General features: G+C 36.5%; 1 protein-coding gene across 3 annotated transcripts in view; it reads left to right on the forward strand.

Annotated features, from left to right (window-relative positions):
* Positions 1-17,321, forward strand: part of ARHGEF12 (Rho guanine nucleotide exchange factor 12) — a 143,871-nt gene that overhangs the window by 97,640 nt on the left and 28,910 nt on the right. For all 3 annotated transcript variants that reach the window (XM_022560400.2, XM_022560401.2, XM_089915704.1), the window contains 11 exons: positions 1,511-1,585; positions 3,866-3,958; positions 5,533-5,643; positions 5,928-6,026; positions 11,350-11,392; positions 11,683-11,788; positions 12,219-12,356; positions 12,852-12,884; positions 13,199-13,313; positions 14,020-14,125; positions 15,627-15,839. In XM_022560400.2, the coding sequence (XP_022416108.1) occupies positions 1,511-1,585; positions 3,866-3,958; positions 5,533-5,643; positions 5,928-6,026; positions 11,350-11,392; positions 11,683-11,788; positions 12,219-12,356; positions 12,852-12,884; positions 13,199-13,313; positions 14,020-14,125; positions 15,627-15,839 (1,132 nt within the window). The remainder of the gene's footprint in view (positions 1-1,510; positions 1,586-3,865; positions 3,959-5,532; positions 5,644-5,927; positions 6,027-11,349; positions 11,393-11,682; positions 11,789-12,218; positions 12,357-12,851; positions 12,885-13,198; positions 13,314-14,019; positions 14,126-15,626; positions 15,840-17,321) is intronic.

Here is a 17,321-nt window from a genome sequence, read left to right on the forward strand (position 1 = left end):
TGCATCCATTATTTAATTAGAGGTTTCAAAATGATAATATAATATTGTCATTCATTCTGTATTTATTAGATGGAATTATTTTATAAAGAAGAATTTTCCCTTACTAGTTTTAAGTTACCCTAGAATATAGCTTATATATAAACATTTGATTATTTTCCTTTATGTATGTGTTTTCAGAAGAGTTGATGCCCTAACATACTCCAAAGGTCACTAATGTGGGATGTGTGCCCACATGTGTGTACCTGTGTAATATTTTGAATTTATAGATTTTTAACATATTTGCTTATTGCATTTCAGTCCATTGCAGTGATTATTCTTTTTGATACTTATTAAATTGTCCCCTTTTTTGGGCTGGTGGTAGTCCCCTCAATTTGTCTTCTATGTTCTTTTGACATGACTCCCCAGTAACATAGCTTTCTTTCATTTTGGTGTGACAAAATTATTCTCACTTTATCTTTTATATCTCTTGACTCAGAGTCATCCATTTCTCCCAGGTGGGGCTTATATTTGAAACTACTGTTTTCTCTATCTTGTGGTATCTAGGCATGTGTATAGGTAGCATATATCTTCCTTATAGGCATTCACACAAAAATCTCTTGTATCTCATTTTCAGCTGCTCTGAAGAATGGCTCCCATTGCTTGGGGTGTTCTTCATCCCCCCAAAATTGAAGTTCTGTGTATCATATAGTTTGTATTTTACATTAGGTCATCCCAAACATACCATGTAAAGTTTATAAAAATCCGTAGATCAGTTTACATGAGGTAGTAACAGAAAAATAGAAGCTTATTTTCATTCATATAAATAGGCCAAAATGCTTTTAACTTGGTTAGAAAGAACAGTTTGGGGCAGAAAGGTTTAGAGGAAATGGATAAAGATACAGTTTGATTTTGACATAAAGGATTTTTTTTTTTTGGCTGTGTTGGGTCTTCGTTGCTGCGCACGGGTTTTCTCTAGTTGTAGCAAGTGTGGGCTCCTCTTCGTTGTGGTGCGCGGGCTTCTCATTGCAGTGGCTTCTCTTGTTGCGGAGCATGGGCTCTAGGCATGCGGTCTTCAGTAGTTGTGGCTCGCAGGCTCAGTAGTTGTGGCGCACGGGCTTAGTTACTCCATGGCATGTGGGATCTTCCCAGACCAGGGCTCAAACCTGTGTCCCCTGCATTGGCAGACAGATTCTTAACCACTGTGCCACCAGGGAAGCCCTGATATAATGAATTTGTGATATATAATATATCTGGTTAGAGTTATTTGATAGAAATTAACCCTCAGGCCTAAAGATGAAATAAAACTATTCTATATTGTTTTATCAACATAAAACTAAAAAGCTAAGAGAGTAAGTGACTTACCAAAGTCAACGTAAAAAGTAGCAGAGCCAAGTATTATATGAAAGATATTCAGTAGTTTCAAACACAAATATGAAATTCAGAACATTATTCTTTCACACAATTTTTCTTTATCTCCTTTGGTGAGACTATCGAAATGAAACGAATGTCTTTTTTTTTTTTTTCTCATTAGAGTCCGAAGAGTGGCCTGAAAGAGAGGATTTATCTAGAGGAAAACCCAGAGAAAAGTGAAGTAATTCAGGACACTGTGAGTATGAACTCCATGAAATGATAATGTTTTCTTTAGCTTTCCTTATACTTAAGTGACAGAGATATCTGATATTTGTGTGTGTGTGTGTGTGTGTGTGTGTGTGTGTGTGTATTTTTTGGAGCAAAAGCTTAAACTTATTAAAGGAAGTTAATAAAGATTTGGTACATGGAGAGCTACTCTATAGTTAGCAATATTAGGTGGTTAAATTTTTTTTATAATAAAGTGCACATATCATAAAATATACTATTTTAACCTTTTTTAAGTTCATCGGCATTGTTACATTCACATCATTGTGCAGCCATCACCACATCTATCTCTAGAACTTTTTCATCTTTCCCGACTGAAACTTGGTGTCCACTAAACACTAACTCCCCGTTATCCTCTCCGTTCAGCTCCTGGCAACCATCATTCTACTTTCTGTCTCTTTGAATTTGACTAGGAGTAGAATCATACAATATGTGTCCTTCTGTGACCAGCTTATTTCACTAAGCATAATGTCTTCAGTGTTCATCAGTGATTTAGCATGTATCAGAATTTCCTTCCTTTTTAAGGCTGAATAATAATCCATTTTGTGTTTATACCACATTTTGTTTATCCATTCATTCATCAGTGAACACTTGGGTTGTTTCCACCTTTTGGCTGTTGTGAATCATGTTACTCTGAACATGGATGTACAAATAAGTATCTGTTCAAGTTCTTCCGTTCAGTTCTTTTGGGTGTATACTCAGAATGGAATTGCTAGATCTTGCATCTTCTTAATTGAATACTTTTAGCATTCTGAGTTTATTTTTTAATTAGGACTTGTATAAGGTTTTATAGTAAAAGATTTAACAGCATACTATGATTCATCTATTATTAGCAACATAAGGACTGTTGAAAAATCAGAAGTATCACATCAAAATAAACAAAGACAAAATAAAAAGTTGTCTCACTGATACTCTAAACAAATTTCCGTTGTTTTACCTGATTTTTTAAAAAAAATTATTAAAGGCTTATGGTTTAAAAAACAAGAGTAAAAAGGGCGGAATCAAGTTCAGGAAATGCAGATACATAGAGTTGCAACATACTTAAGGAAGAAAAACTACAGCTATGTATTATTCACTTAATTTATAACTTGTTGGTCCATGTATATAATTTCAACTGTAACTACTGTGCAGATAACTTCCAAATCCCTATCAAAGAGAGCCTCACTCTCTTTGCTCAAATCCAGATCGTACAGCATTCAACTGCTGTCATATTTAAGCCAAACTCATTTTTTTCATATTTGTTCCAAATTTTCTATTTCTCTTAATACTGTATGGTCTCTGATTTCAGTGTTGGTAGTATTCAAATATCCCTTATTTTTTGCACTATACAGTAATGTTCCACCGCTGCCTTTTTCATGTGAAATCCAAATTTGTAAGTGAATTGACACATAGATGAGCTATTGCACCGGAGTGAGATCTACCGACCTACAATTTATTTTTACAGTCTTGTTGTCATTGTTTCTATAGCAGTGTTTGTGTGATTACTTGAACATTTTATTGCATTATGGCAGTGATTTTCAACTAGGAGTGATTTTGTCCTTTGGGGGACATTTGGCAATGTCTGGAAACATTTTTGATTGTCATGACTGGGAGGCTGCTCCTGGCATCTAGTGGGTGGGGAGAAGCCAAGGATGCTGCTACACATTTTACAATGCATATGACAGCCTCCACAACAAAGAATTATCTGGCCCAAAATGTCAACAGTACCGGGATTGAAAACCCTGCATTATGTACTTATGAAAATGAACTTTAAATGAAAAACTAAGGTTCAGTGACAGCTTTCAATTATATGACCTTAATAGAAATTTTTGTATTAACCTCTCTGCTAAGCTTACTTCTATTCTCATTTTTCCTTTGTCCTGTTGTCTTCATTCACTTTTAAACTAACTTTTAAAAATTGTTAACTATTTATGTAAGCCAGCTTTATTTCTTTCTATAACAAGGTCTAGATATGTATGAAATAATAAATGAAGTATACAGAGAGGGATTAGAATCAGATAACCAAGGGTATAGTAAGCAAAGGGTGTTTATTATTTCCAGGGGAAATGTTCTCCCCCGCCCCCCGCCCCCAAGAAACAATCAACACTGGAAAATTTGAGAACCAGTTTGAAAATAAAGTACCTAAAGAAAATAAATAAAAAGAAATCCAGTCAGTTTAGTGAACCATGTCTTTGTGATGGTTTGGCTTTATCCTGTCTCTGAAATTGACCACTGGATAATTTTTCTGTTCCTTTTCTCTGAATGTTACCAGGACACTCAGTCACTTATTGGGAGTCCCTCTACCCGTCTAGCACCTCATATTATTGGAGCAGAGGATGATGACTTTGGTACTGAACATGAGCAGGTGATGACTTTTTTTCTAAGAAGCAGATTATTAATTTTCTGAGATGTTTGATTTCTTGCAAAAATGAACACTTCCTGGAGACTGAAATTATATTTATAAGGATTTGAAGCTAAAATCTTAGAACTAAGATTAATTAATTGGCTAATTACCCAGGTTAATTGCTTATTTTAGCTTTGACCAATAGAAATGGCTTTGCTTTTGAAGCTGATAAGAACTCATTGATTTATACCTAAGTATCTCATCTTGGGAGAGGGGTATGTTATTATAAATTTTTTAAAAAATTTCAAATTCCAGTTGTTTATTGATGGTATATAGGAATGTGATTGGCTTTATTCTTGTCCTTGTATCCCATGATCTTGTTGGTAAGCTCACTACTTCTAAGAGCTTTTTAAAGTAACTTTTTAGGATTTTCTACATAGACAACCACGAACAGAGACAATTTTTATTTCCTTGTTTCCAATCTGTTTATCTTTTACTTCTTGCTCTTACCTTTATTGTACTAGTTAGGATTTCCAGTATGAGGTTGAAGCGGTGTGGTGAGACAGGACATCCTTGTCTTATTCCTGATCTTAGGAAGAAAGCATTCAGTCGTTTATTATTAAGTATGATGTTAGCTATAGGTTTTTTGTAGATACTGTTCTTTTTAATTGAGAAAGTTTCCTTCTATTCCTAGTTTGATAAGAGTTTTTATCATGAATGGATGTTGACTTTTGTTGAATGACTGAGATGATCATATGTTGTTTTTTTAAATTTAGTCTCAATATGGTAAATTACATTAATTGATATTATGAGCATTTTGAAACAGCTTTGTATTCCTGGGATAAACCACAGTTGGTCATAATGTATTTTCCTTTTCGTAATAATGTTGGATTCAATTAACTATTATTTTGCTGAGGATTTTTGCATCTGTGTTTATGGAGGATATTAGTCTGTAGTTGTTGTTTTTTTTTTTAATAATGTCTTTGGTTTTGATACTTGGGTAATGCTGAACTCTTAGAATGAGTTGAGAAGTGTTACTCCTCTTGTATTTTCTGAAAGAGATTGTGTAGAATTGGTATTATTTGTTTAGATTAACTTATATGATTCTAGGTTACCTTAAGTTTAACTATTGCTGTTTTCTGTGTTCAGTGTAGTTTGGGAATATACAAGTATTCTAGGAGTTGTCTTATTTAAAATCATACAGCTCCCTTTCCTACCACCATTTCTACGATTAGCTCGAAAGGAAGACAGCTATTTTGTTATTAGGCAAAAAGCCTTCCATTGCATTTTTAGAAGTGTTATTAGCCTGTTTTTTTGCATACTGATTTGTAGACATGTGAGCTCTTTGATAATCATCTTCTGGACTTTTATTCTCCCAGCATGGTCTTCCCTCCATCCTATTCCCAAGAGATTATTTTCAGAGGAGGAGATTCCATAGCCTGTATTGCTAATAAATTCTAGTGAAATTTTTTTAAATCTTGAATTTTTTTAGGGTAGGTTAAAGTGAAATTTGGATAGTTACGTTTAATTGAGCTGACATTACATTTTGCATTTATATATTGGCATTATTGATGTATAATTACCTCTTTTTCTAGATCAATGGGCAGTGCAGCTGTTTCCAGAGCATTGAACTGCTAAAATCTCGCCCTGCTCACTTGGCTGTTTTCTTACACCATGTAGTTTCGCAGTTTGACCCTGCAACATTGGTAATATATTTTATGATTTCACCAATTCAGAGTTCTTACATTGATTCATATACCATAAAACTTTTCACTTCAGCAAGATGAGTGGATGGACGTCTTTCAGTTTTCTAAACATTAGATACGAAAGATGATTAAAATGTTACTAATTTATTTTTTTATAAGACTTGGTTATATGGTAATAACTACATTGTTTATGGTGACCTACTTGTTCAAGGCATTCCTACTCGACGAGGACCCAGCAGATTACGTTTTTCATGATTTCTCCCCCATTTCTTTCTCTACTACAGCTCTGTTATCTCTATTCAGACCTGTATAAACAGACCAATTCCAAGGAGACTCGTCGTGTCTTCCTTGAGTTTCATCAGTTCTTCCTGGATCGATCTGCAGTAAGTTACCAAGTTAATATTATAATCTTTGCTTTAGTACATTGAAGTATTGGCCTCCTACTTCTAGTCTTCCCTCCCATGTTTTTGGACTTCATTCTGCTTTCTGACATCTATATTATATCTCAATTACTGATTATTCTTGACTATAATTTTTGTATCATTTCTAAGTTAGTTGTAGGCATATGAATTCTCACGGTAAGTTTTAAGGGATATATATGTATATTGGGCTTTATACATGTGCGTATTTAGGATGAGGGAGTGAAAAAGAGAACATAAATGATATACATATATATACATATATATTAGGATTGAAAGGGCAATATTTGTATAATTGAACTCTGGTTGGCCTCTTTGAAGTTTGGAGGCACAAGGGTAACTGAAAAATGGTGGAAAAGATCTTACTAGTATAAATGATAATAGATAATAGTAGTGTTTTATTTTACCAATAGAAATCTTAGTAAGGTTTTAAACTAATATGTTTTTGTTTTTTCTGTAATTTTCTTTTTTTGTAGTATCTGTCTGGTTTTGGTATCAGGGTGATAGTGGCCTCGTAGAATGAGTTTGGGAGTGTTCCTTCCTCTGCAATTATTTGGAAGAGTTAGAGAAGGATGGGTGTTAGCTCTTCTCTAAATGTTTGATAGAATTTGCCTGTGAAGCTATCTGGTCCTGGGCTTTTGTTTGTTGGGAGATATTTAATCAAAGTTTTAATTTCATTACTTGTGATTGGTCTGTTCATATTTTCTATTTCTTTCTGGTTCAGTCTTGGAAGGTTATACCTTTCTAAGAATTTGTCCGCTTCTTCCAGGTTGTCCCTTTTATTGGCATAGAGTTGCCTGTAGTAGTCTCTATGATGCTTTGTATTTCTGCAGTGTCTGTTATAACTTCTCCTTTTTTCATTTCTAATTTTATTGATTTGAGTCCGCTCCCTCTTTTTCTTGATGAGTCTGGCTAAAGGTTTATCAATTTTGTTTACCTTCTCAAAGAACCAGCTTTTAGTCTTATTGATCTTTGCTATTGTTTTCTTTGTTTCTATTTCATTTATTTCTGCTCTGATCTTTATGTTTTATTTCCTTCTACTAACTTTGTTTGTTCTTCTTTCTCTAGTTCCTTTAGGTGTAAGGTTAGATTGTTTATTTGAAAATTTTCTTGTTTCTTGAGGTAGGATTATATTGCTATAAACTTCCCTCTTAGAACTGCTTTTGCTGTATCCCATAGGTTTTGGGTCATCGTGTTTTTGTTGTCATTTGTCTCTAGGTGTTTTTTGATTTCCCCTTAGATTTCCTCAGTGATCTCTTGGTTATTTAGTAATGTATTGTTTAGCCTCCATGTGTTTGTGTCTTTTACGGTTTTTTCCCTGTAATTTATTTCTAATCTCATAGCGTTCTGGTCAGAAAAGATGCTAGATATGATTTCAATTTTCTTAAATTTACCGAGGCTTGATTTGTGATCCAAGATGTAATCTGTCCTGGAGAATGTTCTTTGTGCACTTGAGAAGAAAGTGTAATTCTGCTGTTTTCAGCTGGAATGTCCTGTAAATTTCAATTAAATCTGTCTAGTCTATTGTGTCATTTAAAGCTTGTGTTTCCTTATTAATTTTCTGTCTGGATGGTCTGTCCATTGGTGTAAGTGAGCTGTTAAAGTCCCCCACTATTATTGTGTTATTGTCCATTTCCTCTTTTATAGCTGCTAGCATTTGCCTTAAGTATTGAGGTGCTCCTATGTTGGGTGCATATGTATGTTAGATGTTAGATCTTCTTCTTGGATTGATCCCTTGATCATTATGTAGTGTCCTTCCTTGTCTCTTATAACACTCTTTATTGTAAAGTGTATTTTATCTGATACAAGTATTGCTACTCCAGCTTTCTTTTGATTTCCATTTGCATGGAAAATCTTTTTCCATCCCCTCACTTTCAGTCTGTATGTGTCCCTAGGTCTGAAGTGGGTCTCTTGTAGACAGCATATATATGGGTCTTATTTTTGTATCCGTTCAGTGAGCCTGTGTTTTTTGGTTGGAGCATTTAATCCATTCACATTTAAGGTAATTATCGACGTGTATGTTCCTATTACCATTTTCTTAATTGTTTTGGGTTTGTTTTTGTAGGTCCTTTTCTTCTCTTGTGTTTTGCACTTAGAGAAGTTCCTTTAGCATTTTTTGTAGAGCTGGTTTGATGGTGCTGAATTCTCTTAGCTTTTGCTTGTCTGTAAATGTAAAGCTTTTTTTTTTTTTTTTTTTTTGTAAAGCTTTTGATTTCTCTGTCAAATCTGAATGAGATCCTTGCAGGGTAGAGTAATCTTGGTTGTAGCTTCTTCCCTTTCATCACTTTCAATATATCGTGCCACTCCCTTCTGGCTTGTAGAGTTTCTGCTGAGAAATCAGCTGTTAACCTTATGGGAGCTCCCGTTCCCCTGTATGTTATTTGCTGTTTTTCCTCTGCTACTTTTAGGAATTTTTCTTTGTCTTTAATTTTTGTCAGTTTGATTACTATGTGTCTCAGCATGTTTCTCCTAGGGTTTATCCTGCCTGGGACTCTCTGAGCTTCCTGGACTTGGGTGGCTATTTCCTTTCCCATGTTAGGGAAGTTTTCGACTATAATCTCTTCAGATATTTTCTTGGGTCCTTTCTCTCTCTCTCTTCTCCTTCTGGGATCCCTATAATGTGAATGTTGGTGCATTTATTGTTGTCCCAGAGGCCTCTTAGGCTGTCTTCACTTCTTTTCATTCTTTTTTCTTTATTCTGTTCCATGGCAGTGAATTCCACCATTCTGTCTTCCAGGTCACTTATCCGTTCTTCTGCCTCAGTTATTCTGCTACTGATTCCTTCTAGTGTATTTTTCATTTCAGTTATTGTATTGTTCATCTCTGTTTGTTTGTTCTTTAATTCTTCTAGGTGTTTGTTCTTTAATTCTTCTAGGTCTTTGTTAAACATTTCTTGCATCTTCTCGATCTTTGCCTCCATCCTTTTTCCGAGGTCCTGGATCATCTTCACTATCATTATTCTGAATTCTTTTTCTGGTCGGTTCCCTATCTCCACTTAATTTAATTGTTCTTCTGGGATTTTATCTTGTTCCCTCATCTGGTACATAGTCCTCTGCCTTTTCATTTTGTCTCTTTCTGTGAATGTGGTTTTCATTCCACAGGCTGCAGGATTGTAGTTCTTCTTGCTTCTTCTTGCTTCTGCTCTAGTATGTTTTATTATTAGCCTTGCTATAGGGGTAAATAACAGTTAGCCCTTAGTACCTCTTGAAGAATCATGCTGCATGTCCCTAGTTCTTTCATATTTGCATTTCTCTTAGATGACTGTTTCACACCTTTTCTCTCTTAAACTCTCCATCACTTCCTCACTTTCTCAACTGATGACCTTGCTGTTTCTTTGAGAAATTTAAATTACACGGAAGATAACTTCTACCAGATATATCATCCTACCTCTATCATACCATATGCTCTGCCCTCTCTCCTGATGCTATGTAGGGATTGTTCTGCTTTTATCTAAGGCCACCTCTTCCCCTGTTTATCCAGAGTGTATTTTCTTATACCTACTTAAAGATTAGTTATTCTAGCAGTTCTTCTCTCCTGCATCATCAGTTGTTTTGTTTTCTATTGAATCATTCATATTAGCGTGCAGACACGGTTAGTTCTCTTATCTTAAATCAAACTCGCATAGAAACATTTTGGCTCCACTTCTTCCTCCAGCACTTGCCCCATTTTCTTTGTATTTTTTGCAAAGTTACCTGTACACCTACACACGGCTCAATACAGTTACCTTCTCAGTGAAGCCTGAATTCCCTGACCAGTTTACTTAAAATTTCATCTCCCCCGACTTTCTGTCACCTTTCCCGTGTTATTTTTGTCTATAGAATTTATGTTTTCTTTTTTAATTTATTTTTTGTCTATATTCCTACTCTTCTACCCCAAATGTAAGCTCCATCCGGGCAGATACTTTTGTTCTGTTTGTTCACTGCTATTTCACCAGCACTGAATAGACCCTGGCAGAGTGGTCACTCAGACGTTACTGAATGGATTAGGTAGGGTTCTGATAACACTGCCATTGTTTAAAATATTACACAATATATTTATTAAGGTAACTTTCTTTCATGAAGAAATGGCAGTATATTTGTATTTCACATTTCTTAAGAGTGCTTGCTCCATGCTAAGTCAGAACTTTATATTTTGCTGCTCGTGATCTATATAAGTTTATCAAAATGAAAGTGTAAGAACCCTGATGGATTAATTTGCTAATTATCCTTTTATGCCACAGGTCATATTTATTTCATATAAATACCCACATACAGAAATGAACATATATATACTTTTTTGCATTTGTGCTAGAAATACTTTGAGGAAAGTTGATTTGAGCTACTTTATGGCAACTTCAGTTAAAGAGAAAGCTTTGAAATCCATTTCACTGTTCTTCAAATAAATATTAGAGATCTCATAATTGTTAGCAGTGACTTATTTTCAAATGTAAAACTTCAGGTCTCATGTTAATTGTTTAAATTCTGAAAGGATATGACTTAAGTAGGTGTATAATACAAAGTAAACGTGAAGAAGTTAATGTATTTTCTCCAAATGCAAAACAATTTTTTCCCAAGACATTTCCCAAATTAACAGGAGATAATTATCTGGGAATGGGACCAAAAACTGCAGTTATTATGTGAACAAATCCTAGCTAAGAAGAAGTAAATTATGACACAGTCGTCTTAGTTCAAGAGTAAGAGCTACACATGAAAGAACTAGAGATTTAAGACTCCAAGGCCTCAACATTGATATCCAACACTTTCTCATTGGGAGTGTGACTATTACTGTGAGGGTTCTTTAGCTTTACATAGCAAAATGGTTGGGAATATCATGGTCTGTAGTGTGAGTATATCAAAAAAGTAAATAAAAATCATCGTTATATATGAGTAAATTTTTCGTATGATACACACACATAGTTGAGGTTTTACCTGTATTGATTCAAATGATGGATAACTGATTATCTTAACCAGTGATTCTAGAAAAGCCCAAGCCAATATTGATTCATTTTAGAAAACTAAAGCCAACAGGAATAAGTAAGGCACAGAAGCATTCAGTCATCGAGTAAAACAAGTGTAGATGTTTCCATTATCATATGATCCTTGGGAGAAAGGCTTATTTTCAAGTTTAACAATAGAACATTCCAGAGCTATGAAATTGAGATGGGTGAAACCCAAAAAATGAGCCTATACATGAATATTCTTGCAAAGATAGATATTCAAGTTGTATCCCTTTATTTTGTATAAGTCCTTATATGCATCCTGAAAAACTCTTAGTACTATTTCACTTTTTGTTTGCATTTTTGTTTTAGCACCTGAAAGTTTCTGTTCCTGATGAAATATCAGTAGATCTAGGTAAGTCTGGAGCACCAATATGCTGGAGAATTACATCTCTATAGATACGTAGCTCAGCTCCTCCCTAAGGTTTCTGTCTGTTACGTGGTGACTAGTAGGTGATATGACTCACAGCAGAACAAAAGCCTATAATACATTTAAGGGTAAATGAAAGATGAATTCTGAGATGAAATAACATAAAATGTATTGAACTTCTCTTGGTCTTACTTCAAGTTAAGTTTGCACCAAATAGTGCCAGTTATAATGCAAAAAATATGCCTTAGATCAGGTGACTTCTTCTATTTATGCAGAAAAAAGAAGACCCGAGCTTATTCCTGAGGATCTACATCGCCACTATATCCAAACTATGCAAGAAAGAGTCCACCCAGAAGTTCAAAGGCACTTGGAAGATTTTCGGTAAGCTCGGTGGTAAGCTGATATGGTGGTTCTGAATTAATTTTCTTTTCAAGTAGGAAAAGGTTATACATTAAGTCCTTGGCTTAGCATATCGTCGTTAGCACTGGTACTAAAGCCTAATGCACATCTGCAGTCAGAAGGTCGGCATGGCACTGAGAGCGCATAGTCCCCATTCCTTACGCTGTCAGGCATTGTGCTAAGTATTAGCACTCTGTGCTAAGTGTGTCCTTCGGGATGTGCGCTCTGTTGAGTGATTGCCTCTAGAGTTTTCTTCCTCCAGTGTCCTAGGTGACATGGGCCCCCAAATAGAAAACTGTGACATTTTGCCTGTTGCTAGAAATTCACAGCTATGGAAACTCTGATGAAACATCTCCAGAGGGAGATAGTTTTTCTCTAGGCTACCTCAGGAAATTTCTCCTATTCCCTTTAGACAGAAACGTAGCATGGGGCTGACGTTGGCTGAAAGCGAACTGACTAAAATTGATGCAGAGAGAGACAAGGACCGGGTAACTCTGGAGAAGGAACGGGCATGTGCAGAGCAGATTGTTGCCAAAATTGAAGAAGTGTTGTAAGTAACAGAAATACGTGTAGAAAAGCCTCTCTACTAAGATGCTAACTGTGCTTAAAGAGAACAGATTTAGAAGGGGGGTCAGGTTGTCTACGTGGAGCTGTTTATTCTGTCGTAATACTTGAGAAGCTGGAATTTTACATTTATGCTGATACTTTCGATGACGTTCTTGTATTTCTTTTTCTGGGTATTGCTAAAATGAGTAACTATAAAATCTCTAACTGATCAAAAACAGGTTGAATACTTATATTGGCTTCAATTCACAGACTTTGGAAATGTTTCTTGCTATCAGACATTTACGGTTGATGACATGAGTGTGGAAAGCATATGGTTCCTTCAGGGATTAGAATTTTTCTGATGTTTTATTCCAGGTGACAGAGATTTGGGGTGGGTCCCAAAGCATTTGGCTCTGTGCTGCTGTTTCAGTTATCTGAGTTTAATAACAACTCTTTTATTAAACTTTAATATTTCATTTTTAAATGTTTTTATTTTTAGAATGACTGCTCAGGCTGTAGAAGAAGATAAGAGGTAATATAACTACTTTTTTCCTAGAATTTTAAGGAAAAAAGAAACTATCTTGTCTCCTGCCCTAAATTATGATTTATTTCTTTTAACATAAAAATATAGATTGTCTCCCTCTGGTGGCCTGTATTTTACTTGACTAATATTCTAGTATCTTGAGTAGAATCCTTTACTATTCACAGTGAATAGATAGCTCCTTATTTTTCACTTGATGAATTCTAAGAATTTCAGCATTGGGGTTTTGGAAGTCATTTGATATCTTTATTCTACCCACCATCCCTTCCCAGAAGTCTTATTTTACTTAATCCTCTCTCCCTCAGTTCAACAATGCAATATGTTATTCTCATGTACATGAAGCATTTGGGAGTAAAAGTGAAAGAACCTCGAAATTTGGAGCACAAGCGAGGTCGGATTGGATTCCTTCCAAAAATCAAGGTAAGACTAGAATAATAATAGTGTGTTAAGGTCTCCATGCTTCTTTACATTTGACTGCAGTGCTTTCCTTCTTCTTAGTATTTACTTTTTCAGCAAATTAGTGCTAGGCATGCCAATAGGAATAAGATGTGGTCCTTGTTCTCAAGAAACTCAAAATCTAGTGAGAAATCCAGCCATACAAACTAATTTATTAGGCAGTGTGAAAAGTGAAACTAGTAGTTTATACAGAGAGCTGTCCCTAACTGTTCTGGCCTCATACTTTTCTTTTATGGTACCTGTCAGTGTTTGTAATTATGTATGGCTTGGTTTCTTTTTTGTTAGATTGTAAATCTGGATGAAGATAAGGACCTTCTTCATTGTATCCCCAGCTTTTAGCATAGTGCCTTCGTACATTATTAGCTTAGTAAATATTGTTCAACAGATGAATGAATTGCTTAGAACAGGCTCCCAGTAAATGTGCTATAAACCTACCTTTTACTTTCCCAAATTGTCAGTTCTGAAGGGTTTGAAAAGGCATCTTGAGTTTGGTGTGTACATAGTACTGTGTCCAGCCTCTAATGAGTGCCCTGTGCGTGTCTTTCATTTACATTTAACCAATTTCTTTCAACTGACCATTAGAATGTTTAAAAAGTTGCTGTTTAAAAGCAACAAAAGAAATCTACTCTGTTACGTATCTGTTATCTTTTTGATTGTACCTCAACTCTAGCAAAGTATGAAGAAAGATAGGGAAGGCGAAGAAAAAGGGAAGCGAAGAGGATTCCCCAGCATCTTGGGACCCCCAAGGAGACCAAGCCGACATGACAACAGTGCAAGTATGTTGAAGTTTAAAATGCTGCATTCCCACCATTCCATGCCGTCTTTACATTTAGGCTCATTTAGCTAGAATGGGTTGCTGGAAAAAGGTGTTCTAGAAATGTTTCCACTGAACTTCCGTTGTTTCTATTCAATGTGATTTCTGAACTAAAGCCCCATGTGACTTCACAGTTGTCATAATCATCTTATTTAATGTCAGTAGGGTATTCCATTAGTTGTCCATAACATAATTTACTTACCTGTTCTGATTTTGTTTGCATTCAAATTCTGATTGTTAAATTTATAAAACAAGATGTGCATGGATTTCTCCACCATACTTTGTTTTACCTCTTTATACATACGTTACTCACTTACTCCATACTTCTGCAGTTTTTCCACCTCTTCATTGTGTTTTATTTCCTGATGTCCCTCCACCCTCAGGCCTGTTGGAGAGGCAGTCTCCTAGAGAGGGCTGCAGGAGAAGTAGGGGTGGGCGAGCTGCTGTGGGGAGAGAAATTAGCTCATATAGTGGTCTTCAAGGTGACAGGTACCACATGTGAAAATATTGGCATGGGCTGGAGTCGGGGGGGTGTTGTGATACAGTGAACCTGAATGTCCCACACAATGAGGAACCCTCACTCAAAATGTCAGTGGTGCCCCTTGCTGAGAAACACTGAGAAGATGAAGGAAAGTTTTAGAGAAGAGGTTGAGGAGAACAGAGCATTTCACAGATGCTGACCATGTGTTCCAAGGGATACAGAAGAGGAATTGTAGGAATTGGGGAAGGAAGAATTTTAGGATTAGAGATGTACAAAGCTGTGTGGGCATGTGCCAGGTTATGGGGGATGATGAGCTGAGAGTCTTTAGCTTCTCATGGTGACCGATGTGAGCAGTGGTAATGGGCAGCATAGGGATTATTCTGCATGGTCTCTGAGGCATGTCGTGATGATGAAGTTGTGAGTGTTAGCGAGAAGCTAGGGGCTTGCTAAGAGCTCACAGAGCTAAAAGGCTTCATCTTCTCTCTTACAAATGAATACAGCTTCGTACGTGCCCATCTCCGGCTCTCGGCATCCCCTCTGCCCCCACCCACTGTTGCTGTCCTCAGCTCCTTTTCTCGTGACCCTTCTCCTGCCTCTTCTCACCAGCCTCATCTTCTACCATCTCCCACCCTTTTCTCTTCACCCTCCTTCACCTTCCCCTGCCTTTCTCTCTTTCTCTCTCTCTCTTTCTTTGCTCTCTCTCTCTCTTTCTTTTCTCTCTCTCTTTTTTTCCTCTCTCTCTCTTGCTCTCTCTTTCCTACCTCCTTCCCTCCTTCTCTTTCTTTCTTCCTTTCTTTCCTTTCCCTCCCTTCTTTCTATCGATCTGTTTATCTATCTGTCTATCCCTCACTCTGTATAATAATTCATGTTATATTTTTCTAGGGCCCACCATGTTCCAGACATTTTTCTAGATTCTTTTTGTCATCTTTTTTTTTTTAAGCTGTTTTGCAGCATGAATTGTTAACTATTGCTTTCTGTTCAGTTGGCAGAGCCATGGAACTACAGAAGCAGCGCCACCCTAAGCACATATCCACACCCTCATCTGTGAGTCCTGAACCTCAGGACTCTGCGAAGTTGCGCCAGAGTGGATTAACAAGTGAAGGAGCAGACATTGGATACCTGCCAGCCAATTCCATGTCCTCCATGGTTTCAGGGGCCACTCTTTCCCAGGAAGGAGGGAAAGAGAATGATATGGGTGAGCTAATGCTGTAGTTCAACTTAGCTAAGTATCAGGATTTTAAAACAACTATACTAAGAAATAGAGTGGCAGATTATTTAAATCAAGACTGAATCCCAGTTTTAGTTTTAATATTTTAATATTATATAACCAGTGACAAATCTGTGCTGAATGGTAATTTTGAGTTCTTATCCATTCAAAAAATATTTATTACGGACTTCTCTGTCAGGCATTAGCTCTGTGCCAGATGTTATCATACAGTAATATGTAGATTCTTGCCCCGGGCGGCTTAGTCTTCTGGGAAGATAAGTCATACAAATAAAAACTTCAAATCGTGGGGAGTGTTGAGAGGACTGGTCAGAAGTTAGAGGCAGATGTGTGTATGCGGGGAGCGGGGTGCATCTAAAGAAGACTTTTTTAAAAAATCTAAGATTACCAGGGTTGTTTTTTGTTTTCTTTTTTAATGCTAAGGGGAAGCCAGTTGAGAGGAAGAGGTTGAAAGTGCAGGAGCTGGACTATGTATCCAATAGAACAACGTTTTGAGAAGGAGAGAAGCGATGATGTGGGGGGTGTATGTGAAGGGCAAGGTTATTGAGAGTTAGGATTTAGTGAGGAGGGCAAGGGGATTTGAAAAGTAAAGCAAGATGGGAAGGAATTGTAGATAATTGAGGAAAGAGCTTATTACCGTATTTCTTCATACTTGTTATAATGGGTTTCTGAAGCAAGTGATCTGGAAGAATTAGGTGGTTTTATTTGGAGAAGGAAATGCCTCTCTGTATTGGTGATTTTGGAAGCAGTTCAATTTCTGGTATGACAAGATCAAGGATAAATCTGTGGGAGTGGTCACCAAGGTGGCAAAGAGGGGGTTACTAGAGATGAAGAGGGTAAGGAACCAAGGAACCAAGGGTTTGAATACCTTTATACCACAGACTTTGAGATCACTGCATATGGTAATAGCACAGAGAGGAAAACTGTGAGCCAGCAGCCAAAGGTTCAGTGTTGCTAGATGGTTGTTGGTGGGGGGAGAACATGTGATATTATTCAGAGAGTGAGAGCCTCAGTAGAGCAAGGGATTTTTATAAGAAGGTAAGATAATAGTCTAAAAGTAGTACTGAGGAAAAAGAAGGGTCTCTATCTCATCTCCACCCTGCAGTACACAGTGTATGACTGAAACATCAGTCTCTGTTTGAGAGGGCTATAGCAGAAGAGGTTACCTTCCATGGGATACGAAAGTTTTTACTTAAGACAAAGAAGTAGGGGTGACATTTGTAGAGAAGTGTGGAGGTTCTGTCTTATATGGAATTCTGAAGATGTAGGATTGAGTAATGCATTAATTCATGGCTCTCATGTCTCATTGAAATAAAAGCATGGTAGGTAATGAATAAACGAAAATCATAAAGAGAAAAGAAGTAGAGGAAGAAAAGGTATTATCATTCAGTAAGAGATTTCAACAAATTTTGGGGAGATTGAAAGTGGGCAAGAGTGGTTTGATGGATAAAA

This window comes from Delphinapterus leucas, chromosome 7, assembly GCF_059928025.1.
Source record: "Delphinapterus leucas isolate spDelLeu-1000000601 "Yukka" chromosome 7, BTC_Dleu_Yukka2, whole genome shotgun sequence".
NCBI classification, from domain to species: Eukaryota; Metazoa; Chordata; class Mammalia; order Artiodactyla; family Monodontidae; genus Delphinapterus; species Delphinapterus leucas.